Source organism: Diadema antillarum, unplaced genomic scaffold, assembly GCF_040938485.1.
Source record: "Diadema antillarum isolate AM-2024a unplaced genomic scaffold, OU_Dant_1.0 seq00001085_RagTag, whole genome shotgun sequence".
In the NCBI taxonomy this organism is placed as follows: domain Eukaryota; kingdom Metazoa; phylum Echinodermata; class Echinoidea; order Diadematoida; family Diadematidae; genus Diadema; species Diadema antillarum.
Window position 1 is genome coordinate 254,337 of NW_027271905.1, and position 14,773 is coordinate 269,109.

At 36.4% G+C, this 14,773-nt stretch overlaps 1 protein-coding gene across 1 annotated transcript in view; it reads right to left on the bottom strand.

Moving 5' to 3' along the window:
* LOC139743479 (hepatocyte growth factor receptor-like) overlaps nt 1–14,773 on the bottom strand; it is a 39,541-nt gene that overhangs the window by 17,808 nt on the left and 6,960 nt on the right. The window contains exons 3-4 of the mRNA XM_071653961.1: nt 13,939–14,270; nt 13,409–13,597 (exon numbers count right to left, since the gene is read on the bottom strand). Coding sequence (XP_071510062.1) covers nt 13,409–13,597; nt 13,939–14,270 — 521 coding nt within the window. The remainder of the gene's footprint in view (nt 1–13,408; nt 13,598–13,938; nt 14,271–14,773) is intronic.

The following is a 14,773-nucleotide window of genomic DNA, read 5'->3' on the forward strand; positions in this document are numbered from 1 at the left end:
ACAATATAGGTCAATGTTCAAGGTCAAAGGTCAAAGAAGTCAAAGGTCAAAATTCTGTGTAGAAGTTTTGAAGCCCTCACCTAGTGCCATCATATAAAGCAAACGGAATCAAAATCGGGTTAGAAATGGCGAAGGAGTAGCATTTTGTAGGCAATGTACAATATAGGTCAAAAATCAAGGTCAAAGGTCAAAGAAGTCAAAGGTCAAAATTCTGTGTAGAAGTTTTGAAGCCCTCACCTAGTGCCATCATATAAAGCAAACGGAATCAAAATCGGGTTAGAAATGGCGAAGGAGTAGCATTTTGAAGCAAAATGTACAATATAGGTCAAAGGTCAAGGTCAAAGGTCACAACTGAAATTCTGTATAGAAGTTTCAAAGCTCCCATGTAGCGCTATCATATAAAGCAAACAGAATCAAAATCGGGCTAGAAATGGTGAAGGAGTAGCATTTTGAACATTTTGATCACACACGGACGCACGGACGGACAGACGGACACACGGACACACGGACACACGGACACACAGACACACACACGTACGGAGCCCGTTTCATAGTCCCCTGCTCGAACTCGTTCGGCGGGGACAACAACACATGAATATAGGAACTCTGGTCAAGATACGAGTGTGACATACATGTACATGCGTACATTTTCTCCATCCATTACTGTACTTCACTCGATCGCAAATTTAACCACTTGCAAAAGTGGTGGGAAGTCTCGATTCACAAAGAATTACTAGGCTTGCTAAATACACTCAGCAAAAAAAAAAAAAAGAAAGTACACTTTTGCAAGTTTATATTCCTCATAGAATTTTCGGCTAAATATTAATGTATTATATACCATATGAAAGGTAATTTAATTGGCTATCAACATGGTAAGTCAATAAAAAGTGAAACTTTACACATGAGTGAACACTTTTGTTTTTCTCTTCCAAGGCGCAAAAGTGAAAATTACAAAAATGAACAAGTTGTTATTCATGCGTAAATGCTCTTCCATATTACAATCAGAACAAAAGATAAATTTAACACAATAAAAAACATGAATTGGTAAAAATGTACCTGTATATGATCTCTGTAATGTCTTTGATGCTCAAAATGTCAATAAAGGCTAAAAACAATGGAGGAAAATGAAGAATTTTCTGTCAAATCTAAATTCAAATGAAATGAAAGAAGAAGCAATACTAACAAAAATGGTAGGGTTTTGAATTGATTTCTCAATGTAGGAAAATTGTAAATTACATTTGGTTCTTCAATTTGTCCCATGAATTCTTAAATTACAGTGTACTAAAGTGAATGAATGAAATAAAGATATATTGTTCATTTAATCATCATTGGGCTTCCTCCCTAAGTCATTTGAAGTTCGAGTCGACAGAAAACTCTTATTTTCCCCCTTAAGTTTCCCACTTTGATTTCATTTGAGGTTGTAAAGAGATAAAGAGAACAAAAACTTACATATATGCTATTTCAGTCATGTCTCTCATTGTGTTAAACTGGTATTTTGTTATCATTGTTATCGTAAAGGACATATTATGCAATAATTTATGTCAATTTTTGCAATTTTTCTTTTGTGCCTTGGAAGACAAAAACAAATGTGTTCATTCATGTGTAAAGTTTCCTTTTATATTTACCTATCAGGTTGATAGCAAATTGAATTACCCTTTAATATGGTATATAATACATTGATTTTTCATCAAAATCTTCTATGAAAATTATGAACTCAAAAAAGTGTTTACTTTCTATTTTTGCTGAGTGTACATGGTGTATAAAGTCTAAGGATGACTGCAGCAACAGGGCAATATGCATCAGTCCTGTTCAAGATGTATCACTGCAATAATTAGAAGGCAGCAATTCTATGCAATCCTATTTGATCTCATAGGAAGTGAGATAAAAGGAAGACAAGACATTTGATATATGCCTTTTCCATCAACCTATCTCACAAATTTAACAGAATGTAGCATCTAATGATAAGATGATTTCACAATCTGTCTGATACAATATTGCATTATTTTAAAACTGTATGGTGTTTCAAAAAAAGAAAGAAGCACACTCATATACACACACAGTATTTCAGCCAAATTACATTTGTTTTCAATAAATTGAATACTCTTAATAAAACCTCAAGCTCTCTTTAAAACAACTAACATTTGCTCTTCCTGTCTATTCCTTTTGTCCAAAGCTACTATTACCAATGCAATTTTGTGTGTCATCATTTTACAGCTGATTTGAATCCTATATAACAGATGTATGTTGCTCTTATTACACCCACATTGTGATTCATGGAAACCTAAACTAGGAAAGAATGACAGAACGTCGGTCTACCTTTATGGATGGGAAAAGGCAAAATACATCGCATGACAGACTGTGAAATGTGAGCAATATTTTGATAACAGACTTGTCCATATATATGAGAAAAACATGTCATATTTCATAAAACAAAATTAATCATGGTCCGCCGACACATTTCATAGTGAACAGCTGAGAGACCTTAATTCTACAAATATGTAGAGAGAGAGATAAGTAGAGAGAGAGAAAGAGAGAGAGAGATAATGAGAGCGACAGACAGGTGGACAGATGTACCATGGGATGTATAAACACTCAAGAAGATATTTTGTGTGATTACAATAGTAATGTACACCATTTGTCAAATAAACTTAAATAATACCTCCCTGCAAGCTCATAATTAGAAATGGTTGTTCACGCAGCTTGCAGGAATATGTCTGTTACAGGTGATTTTGTCTATCCGAAAATGCAATGAGGTTCGATCATTTTTTTCAGAACAAACACATTTGTACACCTAGGTCCTAGTAGATATTCGTTATGCGAACATGAAATAGGCCTTTTCGTTAATCCGAATATTCTCACATTAATTTTTCCGAAGCGGGATTAGAAACCCGGGCCCGTTTCTAGAAACTTTGTGTTTCATTAAATGCAACTTAAAAATGCAGGTGTATCAAATCAAACGCAACTTTGCAACTAAACGCAAGTGTGTTGCTGACAAAACTTGCATTTGATAATCATATGAACCTAGAAATTGTACAAAACTGAAACTCAATTGCATGAAAAAGCAAATATAAAAATCAAATGCAAGTCCTTCAAATCACACGCTTAAATGCAAGAGCATTGCAGAAAAGACTTGTGGTTTTTGTATAAAACTAGAAACTGCACTTAAAGGGGAACGCTAGTAACTGATCAGCAGGAATCAGTGGTAATGCTGGGGGATAGTTGTTCCAATTCTTGTGGGATTCATTTAAGAGTACATTATATATCTATTGTTGTGAGAAAATTATTTGCTTCAGAACGATCTCACATTCAAGTAATGTGAAGTTTAATGTTTCCAGGTTAGCATGCCTGTACAGTGACGGGGCACTATAAACTGCACATTACTTGAATATGACCATTCTGAAGCAAATAATTTTCACACAACAATAGATATATAATGTACTCTTAAAGCCCAAACAAAGTTCTAGTACACCTGCAAAAGTTGTCAAATTTCGCTCCCAAATGTGAACGTATGCCTAGGAAATGTGCGGAATAACGCTGTAATAACAAGATATTCGATGGGTAACGACGAAAATGCGAAATATTAACCAAAAACGTTCAGTCTCAGAACTTACCCGAACGGGGTCAGGCTAAACTCAGACTCGGGGATAACTCGGCCTCGCTTTGACGGCGGGCTGAGTTGTCTTGGTTGTCCCTCTGGATTGTACAGTGTTGTACTATGGGAGTGGCCTGTATAGCGCTTCGCGTTCTGGCTACTCGCATGCCAGTAATGGTCCGAGTTGTTACAACGCGCGCATCAAAAAACTTCTTTGGCGTGCATGCAAAATTAGTGTGCGCCTATCAAGCACCTCTAAAAACAATCAAAGACGCTTGATAAACAACAGCAAAAACTTCAATGACAGCGCGTCTCAGCAACTGAGGTGATGTGCATATACGCTTGAGGACCGCGCGCTGTCCATTTGTTTTGTACAGGATTAGCACGCACTTTACCTGTCTGTTCAGTTAGGCCTCGTTTGGTATTGGGTATTATAGGCCTACAGTAGAATATGGCGATCACGAACTGCGTGTAAATTGTCTGAAATAGGGTCGAGTTTTCCCTGAGACCGAGTTTGTCTGGATCCTTCTGGAATAAAAGTTGGTTTTCCGACTTTTATTATTTTTCTCAAAATACTCCAAAACGATTCATCATCCCGGCAAATCGCGTTAGCCAGGTAAGTTTCTTTGTAGACTCTTTCGATATATTGCAAGCAAATATGAAATGGTGACAGACGGGTTTTCAAACCCTTACCAAAACTTTGTTTTCACTTTAAATGAATCCCACAAGGATTGGAACAATCATCCCCCAGCATTCCCACTGATTCCTACTGATCAGTTACTAGCCGGCCATCCCCTTTAAATGCATCTCTAAAAATCAATGCAAGTACGTTATTGTTGATAAGACTTGCATCATTTTTATTTTGTACACGAAATCAAAATATCACACGGAGCTTTCACCATGACCAAACTTAGTAGCAGGGGAAAGACATCGCAACATTTACACGTTTCAACTAGAGCACTTCTTTCCAGGTTTCCGATCCTGTACTGTTCTCTCAAATTCTCTCTAGAGATCTGACAATTGTGCGTTGTCGTTATACTTTTCCATACTAAATTTATGCATAAACTAAAATAGGATCATTGCTAAGATGAAGTAGGCATGTTTCGATGCCAAGAGGAGTGAAATTTGGATAAACATCTTGACTTACGCTTATGTCGACATTTGTGTAAATGACATATTTTTCTCAGTCTTGATTATGTCGTCTTATGCGAGGTTGACTGTACTATGTGTATAGTGTGATCCTGCTCTGCTATCAAATCCTACAGCCCTAATGTGATACATTATACCTCCTTTTATGTCTCAAGGATTTTGCAGGTTTTATATTCCAGTCCGGTAGTCTGTAGTCAGATCAGTGCAAAGGACACACCCCTTTCATAGAAACCTACCGGAAGAAGGATTTTGGTGTGTTAAAACGGTACCCCTTACTCTCTCCCGCAGTTTTATTGCCTGCATGAGGCGAGGAACTTTGTTCTTGCCTGACGTTGTCACAACATTGTCACGATAGGGTCTGTTAAAATGGAACTGACATTATCATAACTCTTATACTGATGCACCCCATTATATCATCTGCAGATTTCCATCCATTGTTGTATTAATCACTGAGATGCTCTTTTACTTAATATATAATCTGTGATATAGCAGCTTGTGAAGGGAACAAACTTCAATAAGCCAGTTTACAGTTAGCTCATGGGCACATTGGTACAAATGACCTCCTTTTTTTTTCTTATTTGGTTAGGCACTTCACTCATTTTCATAGTAGCGTAGGGTCAATGAACTTGGGAGTTAAAGCTTCGCATTTTTGAAGCTTGCATGCACTAAAGCGCGTGCTCTAGTTTCTGCTGGGACAAGGTGCCGCGCATCTAAAGGTTTATGACGTAACAAATGCTCCTATATTGGGAAAGGCGATTTTTCAGTGGGTGGAAATCACTGATCTCTATATATATGGAAGAGCAAGATCATAGGTCGAAAGTAACTGCTTGGTGGAGGTCTGTGCTCTCAGAGTGCTTTTCTAGTTATTATTATTATCATTCTCATCACTATCACAACTATAATGATCACAGCTATAACTAGAGAAGCACTCTGAGAGCGCAGACCTCAGCCAAGCATGCCGCTCATTTCCACCACTGATCTTGTTCTTCCATAGAGATATCAGTGATTTCCACCCATACGTACTTATAGCATTTTATTGTGTGATGAAAGTCGCCCGATTTTCCCAATATAGAAGTCTTTGTTATGTCATAAACCCTCAACTGCACGGCGCACCTCGACCTAGCAGAAACTAGAGCACGCACTTTAGTGCGCGCATGCAAACCTCAAATACGCGCAGCCTGAACCCCCAAGTTCATTGACCCTACCTGCCAAAATATCAAAAATCCTTCATAAATTCCCCCAAAATTCTCGGATCACTACCAAAAGTTAATCGTTTGTTACTTGTGTCATTCTCAACCTTTCCTGCAAGTTTCAGTCAAATCCGTTCACTACTTTTTGAGTTATTTTGCACACGGACAAACGAACTAATGAACTAACCAACAAACCAACGGTAACGAAAACATAACCTCCTCCCTTGGCAGAGGTAATTATAGTAGCAGTGATAGTGATAACAGTAGTGGTGATAACAATGAATATAATGTCAATACTAATGATGTCAGTATGGTACCATACAGATGTTTATACTACTACTCATGATGATAACAACTTTTGTAATAATCACAATACCATCAGTAATAGTACTACATACTGATAGTTATGATTCATTTTGTTGTTTGATAATGAATTTATCCATTTCTGAACCTGACTCTTGCATAAGTATGATGGACAGGCTTCTTTTTATCTTACAGTTATCACAATGATAGGTAACCTTAGCAAGATACGACACCTACCACCTGATCAATTGGAATGATCTTGCACAACTGCCAGAATGATATTAAAAAGCCAATGTTATAAAAGCGTACATCTACAATGATAAACACTGCATACGGTACACTGACAAACTGCTAATAGCACACATTAGAAAGACTACAGTTTGATTTCCTTATATAGTTCTAGCCCTAGCACGGCAGGCCTACTCCCATACCTCTCTCTTGCTGTCACCTACACGTTTCTACTATCTAAGATTAAGAAATTAGCATTATATTATATCATATATATATATATATATATATATATATATATATATATATATATACATATATATATATATATATATTGCAAGAGATAGTTCCCTTCCCAAACGTGCGCAGTGCCTCATTGTGGGTAGCATATGCTGAAAGAATAAGTCTAATCACCCTAATTTCTTTCAGTATATATATATAGATAGATATATATTGATAGATGGATATTCATGCTTATATAGAGCAATGAGAAACTGTGAATTATACAATGTACCCTAAATATGCAAGTGTATATATTACATTATACAGTGTATTATGATACATTTATATATTTCATGTACATCTGCAATATGTTTGTAATCAATTTTTTAATTTTATCTAACTTTTATCTACTAGTATTTTATCTATTTGTATCTTTGTATTTGTCTATTTATCTATTGAATGATATCTCACGTATCTACATCTCTCCCTCTTTCTCACTTTATCTCTCTCTCTTCTGTCTGTCATCTGTCTGTCTATATCTTTCTCTCTCTCTCTCCAATGATGAGAATGATATCATAGAGAGATATAAATGCTCCAAGGCTTATACACAACCCCTGAGCAATGTTTGACAAAGATTCTGCTATGTAGATTCTGACTACTCCAAGCCACAAGTCGAACGATCTCCTGGCAAGCTGGTATTGTATATGAGACTGTAGAGTGACTGCTGGGTTATATGATCGAACACTATCTCATGAGGAAGTGAATGGGACAGAAGCCCATGGACAGGAAGTCACCTGTGAAATTTACAACCTGTCACTTTCTGGTTTGTGATCACTCCCCTCATTCATTTCTTCCTGTTGTGCCCATATATGTTTATACAGATTTCATGCCACTGGTTGACTAAGTGTGGCCGATATGTGGATTAAGAAATACCCTAGCTGTTGAAAGCTGTCATTCTGCCACTTTGTTCAATTAACTCCAATGTCAATGAATTTATTTTGGCAATTTAAAGGGCATGTAATTCAATTCACAAGGGGGTCATTTGAATCATTACAACCAGTTTGTTTCTGTTATGCCATCCCCAAATGGCAATTTGATGGGTCCCTGGACATATAAGGATAATTATGTTCCCTTTGCCTCACATTGCCACTGCCCTTGTTATGAGTTAAAGTTAATTGCCTATTTGGTTGACTCAATGACAGTCTGAATAGGAAATAGGCTAATTGAGGCAGGAGATCTAGATGGAGTTGCGAGGACACTATTTTGTTTGTCACCTAATTTCATACCAGCAAGTGCTGGGTAAGACGAGAAAGCAGCTCACAATACAAAATGAAAGGACTGAGCTCATTCAGAGTGTAATACTATTCCTCATAATGGATGAATTGGCTTGAGTTGTTGAATATATGCACTTACATGGTAAAGTGCATGGACTATGTAAAGTGAGCTTTGTGGTGTCCATGCGACAGTTCTTAGAAATACTGTTTGTATTCTATCTGAGTAGCTGGTGCAAGAGCTGATTTTTAGCGACTGCAAAGTCCCGGTTCCCCAAAGTTCCCCAGATGCTGCTCAGATTCCTTAATTGAGCTGCCACTCGATCTGAAACTCTTTCACTCTTTATGTGCCACGTTCGCAAGTCTGACTCGGCCGATGGCATGCCAATTAAGTTTGCATATTCCGCTCAAACGCACAAACCCGCCCAAACCGACTGATTAATCACAAAATGCCACAGTACATTTAAAGCCTTTCTCGCGATTCCATTCCTGCTGCATGTAGCTTGCATTTTATGTGGTGATTGACTATCAATCGGTGTTCCTTACTGGATTTGCGAGTAAATTCTAAGTTTCTGTCATTGTTTTGTGTGCAAAAGTCATGTCTCTACAATAATGTAGCTACAGGCCATTTGAAAGAAAAACAATCATAGACTTGATAGATTTGTCATACAAGTCATATCAAAGCAAAGCTTGGCATTTTCTCTACAACTTTGCACATTACAATGTCCAGGGTAACAAAAATCTTTACAAGTTAAATAGATTTGAAAAACAGAATGTTTTCCCGAAGCATGTTTACATTGCTGTCTCAGAATAATGTGGCACACAGGGGGTTTGCACCATGGCAAATAAAGAGTTCAGGAATATAGCTCCGCTCTTATCAGAAAGAATACAAGCAGTACTAGGGAATATCACGAGGTCACACCGCAAAACTCACTTTACATAATTACCACTATAACTTGCCCCAAATATTGGTAACTTGAACCGTACCTAAAGTCTATTTCATTAATGAATAAATGATATCGACACACAACACATAATTTATAAATACTAAACAAATTTTACAGGACTGTTATTTGCAACTTTGTAGACAAAAGACACAACCACACAACCACACACACACACACACACACACACACAAACACACAAGCAAAATGTCTTTTGGGTTTAGAGTGAAGTTACAAGATCAATTGTATTAGAAAAAAAGACTTTTTTAACTGAATGTAATTATTTTTATCATTTATTTATTTATGTATTTTATACTGAAGGGTTGGCCTGTTCAGTTTTGTAAAACTGCTTTCCAAAGGCACTCTGAAGTAGTAACAAACATCATTCTACATGAAAATACACAATACAGATACATTTAACCTTGTAAATGACAAACATTGAGAGTGGATTAATGATAAGTATATATCTAAAAATAAAAATAAATATGTAGATAAGTGGATATCACAATATTCAGGGACCACTCAAAATGAAATAGGCACCAGGAAATGTGCATCCCTTAAAGGGGAAAGCCAGTCCAAATATAAGTTAGTCTGATAATAAAAGAGTGAAATCTTCCGAGTTCAACAGTAAAAAAAAAGAGTGAAATCTTCCGAGTTCAACAGTAAAACTTTGACTAGGGGTGCGTTTATAAGATTTCTCTTCTGGCCAGAAACAGTGTTTTGAAACACTGTTTCTGGCCAAACAGTGATTCTAGCTCGAAAAAAATTCTTATAAACGCTCGCCGTGATTTGAAACAGTGTTTTGAAACACTGTTTGTAAACGCACAAAATAGTGCGTTTACAAACAGTGTTTCTGTAGAATCAGTGTTTCAAAAATCTTATAAACGCAACCGCGATCGCAAACACTGTTTATGTGACGTCACAATGCCTTGCGCGCACCCTGTTTGACCTTTTGCCGAGGAAAAACTACGCAGAGTGAGTTGCGCAATGGCACAGTCTGAGCAAGAGCCCAAACACGCTCGGAGAAAAAAATCTTATAAACGCTCTCCTGACGAAAGTGTGATTTGAAACAGTGTTTCAAAACAGTGATTCTAGGCACGCAAAATCTTATAAACGCACCCTAACATGGGATGAAAAAGTAAGGAAGTTGTGACATTTTGAAGTTTTGCTTATTTCTGCAAAATTTTTCTTGTACGGTGAAGATGAATATGCAGATGAGTGAGCTAACCATGTCATAACCTCACATTTTTTCACTGATCGTGTCCAAAGAGATGATGAAAATTCAAAATTCAACTTCAGAATAGTGAAAAGTTAGATATACTGGGATTTGGACCTCGCGCTTAATTGTGTTTGAATGAAAAACTGGACATTTCAAAACTTTATGTACAAACTATATGGCAAGTAGTGAGAGGATGACATGCTCACTTTGTCATTTGCATATTTATATTGACCGTTCAAGAACAGTTTCCTAAAAATTCTTGGAACTTCAAATATCATAACTTCCTTATTTTTCACCCAATTTTGATCAAAATTTTACCGTTGAACTCGTAATATTTTTGCTCTTTCTTATCAGAATAACTTATATTTGGACTGGATTTTTCCTCTAACGTACACCTCCTTGTTGATGTTTTCATTTAGAGACGGTAAACAGAATGTATATAATGCTTCTCTTCCTTGCTGCTAAATGCAGTTTGAGATGAAATTCACCACACTGAGTGGAGCTAAAAGAGAGCTAATTCCTTTTGCTCCATACTGTGTTGATATAATCTTTATAATTAAATCACAATTAGTATAATCACGCATTAAAAACTTTCAATTCAAATTGGCAGAATTCAAATGATTGAAAAAGACTGCTCTGATGTTGACAAAATCCCCACAAAATCTCCAAAATCACATCATTTGCCTTGCTTGATAACAACTCGCATTAGACAAAATCATGTAAAAAGATGTAAATTTGGCACTATCGATGTACTTTTTGAGTAAAGCAGTCAAAATCCTATGTATCTGACAAAAAGTTTTAAAGATTCATCTTGCACAGCTTCGGGTTTCAAAGAAAGTTCACCATCCACTGAACAGTGGTGATAGAATATTTTTGTCCTGCAACAAATGTTCAAAATTAGTACGCCAGTATATTTACCAATGTGGTTATCTCGTTGAGAAGTTAGGAAGAGCTACTAGTATACAAACAGCTTTACCATGCAGGTTCACTTCCAATGACCAAATCACTGTGTGGGTGATCATCACAATGTTGATGAGTTTTCAGCGATTGGCACAAGCACTGTATAGGTTGGCTTATTCAGATCTCTAAGTTACTGACCTCTTTTACGTACATGGAGTTCATTATACACAAGTGTGAATACATTTTATGGATGGAGATGGAAACAATATATGGACGGATAGATAGATACATTGATAGATTGATAGATATGAATATATATATATATATATATATATATATATATATATATATAGGAGAGAGAAAGAGAAGGAAAAGAAATGAAAATATGAACATTTTGCTTTCATTTACTTTCTTTCTTTCCCTTTCTTTTCTTTCACTTTCGTGATTTTTCTTTCTCCCTTGTGATCCTTTTTTTTGCTAGCACTTAGCCATCCAATGTGATAACGTGCCACATAAGTATTGCAAATTATCATTATGCTTCGAAATGCTGTACTCTTCTGAACATATGATATAATCATATCATTGTGTTTGTTTATATATGTATACATATATATATATATATATATGTATATATGTATACATATATATATATATTTATATATAAACACAATGATATGATTATATCATATGTACGTACAAACAGATCAGATTTTGCTTCTATGTATTCAAATATCTTTGCAGTACTTTGCAGAAAAAAGACTAATTGTAACAGTCTTTGGGCTGTCTTCAACAATCCTTTGATCAGTTTCCAACATACTTCATCACAGCATAGGGGAAAATAAGATAGAATCAAGTGAGTTCCTCAAGGGCTTGATACAAAATGTCCAAACTCCTCCAAATACTTTTTTCTCTATTTATCAGCCATGTGGAAATCAGCGGCCAACTGGATACCAGCCTAGTGGTACAGGTGACTAGATTGACAAACCACTTGTGTAAATGTTTTTGTAATTTCTTAGCCAGTGTCAAAAACACCTGTCTGCAGCTATCTGTATCTTCCTGTCTTCTACTTACACTGTACCCAGGCCAGAAGGTGAACAAAGATTTCTGTTCATGAAAAACTGACTATTCACTGTGTATTGCTAATCTGATTTTTTTTTTTGTTTCCTTTACCCTTATTTTCTAATTTTTTTTTGTTTTGTTTTTATTGTGTTAGATTATCAGAAAATAATAGTACAACAAATTCTGGTCTCATTTCAGCTGTGCATTTACTGAATACTTTCTTTTAACCCATTGAGGACAGTTTGATTTTGCTACAGCACAAATTTCCAATAGATGCCTGCCTGAATATACTCGGGACTCGTCCTCAACTAGTTAACGGGGTTAATGCATAGATCAGATTATCACTGAACAGATAATTCCGCTTTTGGTATGTATCTCTACAATATATGTATGCTGCCACTAGAACTGTCTGTCCAAATAAGCACTTTGCTACAATAAACACTATACATTTTCCCAAACATACCTTTGCTATGAAAACAAACAAACAACTGACAGTTGCTGAAAGGTGATATTCAATTAACACATCCATTGTTCAAAGAAATGACTTCATCTATTTTGTATATCAATGCAAAATTTCATTCACTGGAGTTATGGCATTGCGTTACACACAAAACCAATACCAACAATCCCATGACACCCGATATGAAAATTTCTGATGAAATTATCATGGAAAGATACAAACAAGCCACACCATTCATCATCAAATAGTTATACAAAAACCATAGACACTATATGAATATATATTCTCATTTATGATATTAATAATACAATATATCTTGTTTCCCCCTCCCCATTTTTAGAAGACTGTCCCCTAAGCTACCCCAATCCTATCTACCCCCCCCCCCCCAAAAAAAAAAAGTTCATGCTAAGTATTCTTGGGCAGAGTTGAGTGCTCTTCACTGTTCTCAAGCTTTGTTCAGCAAGTCACTGTAGCAAAGTAAAATGAAACCTATTAAAGGTACAGTTTACCTTTGGGAACAGTGATTTAAAAAAATTTCAAGATATGACATTTAATGCATATGTTTCGGTCTGTTGTACCACAAAACATCCTATCATATAAAATTTTCGCAATAAAGCCTAAAATATAAGGAGATATCTGTATTTTTCTCAATAAACCGTAACTGTAGACGGTTTACTCTGGAAACATTTGTATCATAACTATTGTTCTTATTTTGTATACTTAACAATACTTTACATCGATTTTACCGACTCAAATTTTACAGTGGTTCTTTCTATCCCTAACTCACATTTAAGATCTATTTTACAGCATTAATGCTGGGTTTTTGTGTCATCTGCAAATGGTAAATTATGCCTTTAAGATATGCACTGACCTTGTGTATCATGCCAGACCTTGTTCCCAAGACCGTGATGGTATCCCTACCCATGGGCATGACAGTGATGGAGGTGTAGTGGTGACCGTGGCCGCCACCCCTCAGGTAGTCATAGGAGCGGAGGCTAGCATCCGCTTCGATAGGATGCAGGTCTCCTGTCCCACAAAAGCTTTCATCAACCAACCTGTACTGTTGAGAGTGTGTGAAAATAAGTGTGCCTACATTAGCAATTACTTATATCTTTTTCAAAACTCACTGTTCAGGTTACTACCTTTTGCATTGTACATAGAAGATTCATATTATTCAACTCTGTATTCATTGTGGTCTTTATCTGTTTAATATTGACACTGCTCTGTTCATATATTCAGTCAGTTATCATATCTCTTTATTTATTCATTTATCATTTCTTTCATTCATTAAGTCTGTCATTTCTGTACTTGTTTTTAACTTTAACCATTATCTTCTTTGACCTAGACCTGGTAGTATGGAGGTGTATAAATCATGATGGCAAGGCACAGAATGCTACTCACTGTGGCATATGCACAGGGTTTATTTGGAGAGAAGTGTCTCAGGCCTTGGTATCCATAACCGTTGAAACATCCTTGGAGTCCCTCGCGAATTTTCCTAGACACTTTCTTCATGGTGAAAATGCAAAGAGCCGAGTGTCCCGTTGGCTTGTTGGGAGAACTCTCTGAGCTCTCGGCAAAGATGCCGTAGAGGGCGTACTCATCGGGAGCAGTTCTTAGTCTCTTTGCCATGTCAGATCCTACGGGCCCGAAATGTGCAGCCTGGAGCAAGTTGTAAGTACGTGTGCGATCACGACTGATGCACTGCAGTGGGATTTCAGTGTAAGAGTAGTAACCTGTAGAACGACCAAATTTTTAATAGTTAGCACACAGAAGTTCAGTTAACAGATGCAAAAGGTACCTGATTAATCAAGATATGATGTTGGCTTTGGCTCATATGATAGGAAAAACATTTTGGAATGCCCAAATGTTTGATTGATGATTTTGTATTTTACAATGAAAAAAAAAAAAAAAACTTGACATTGTGTTGTTTTCTGGTAGAGGGCCCTAAGGTGTGCGGGCTTACAAAAACTCACATAAACTGATGAAAGAACATATCAAAGAGCTTTCAAAACTCTGGTCAAATCATGTCATGAACAAAAATTTGATTTGGGGTAAAATTTAATGCCACGGTTCTTCTGTTGAGCTGGCTGAGATTAGTTATATTTGTGCCTTTGTTGTTGCTGGTAGATACACTACTACAGCTAAAGTCTGTGTTGTTGTTGTTGTTGTTGTTGTTGTTGTTGTTGTTGTTGTTGTTGTTGTTGTTGTTGTTCTTGTTCTTGATGATTTTTTTTTA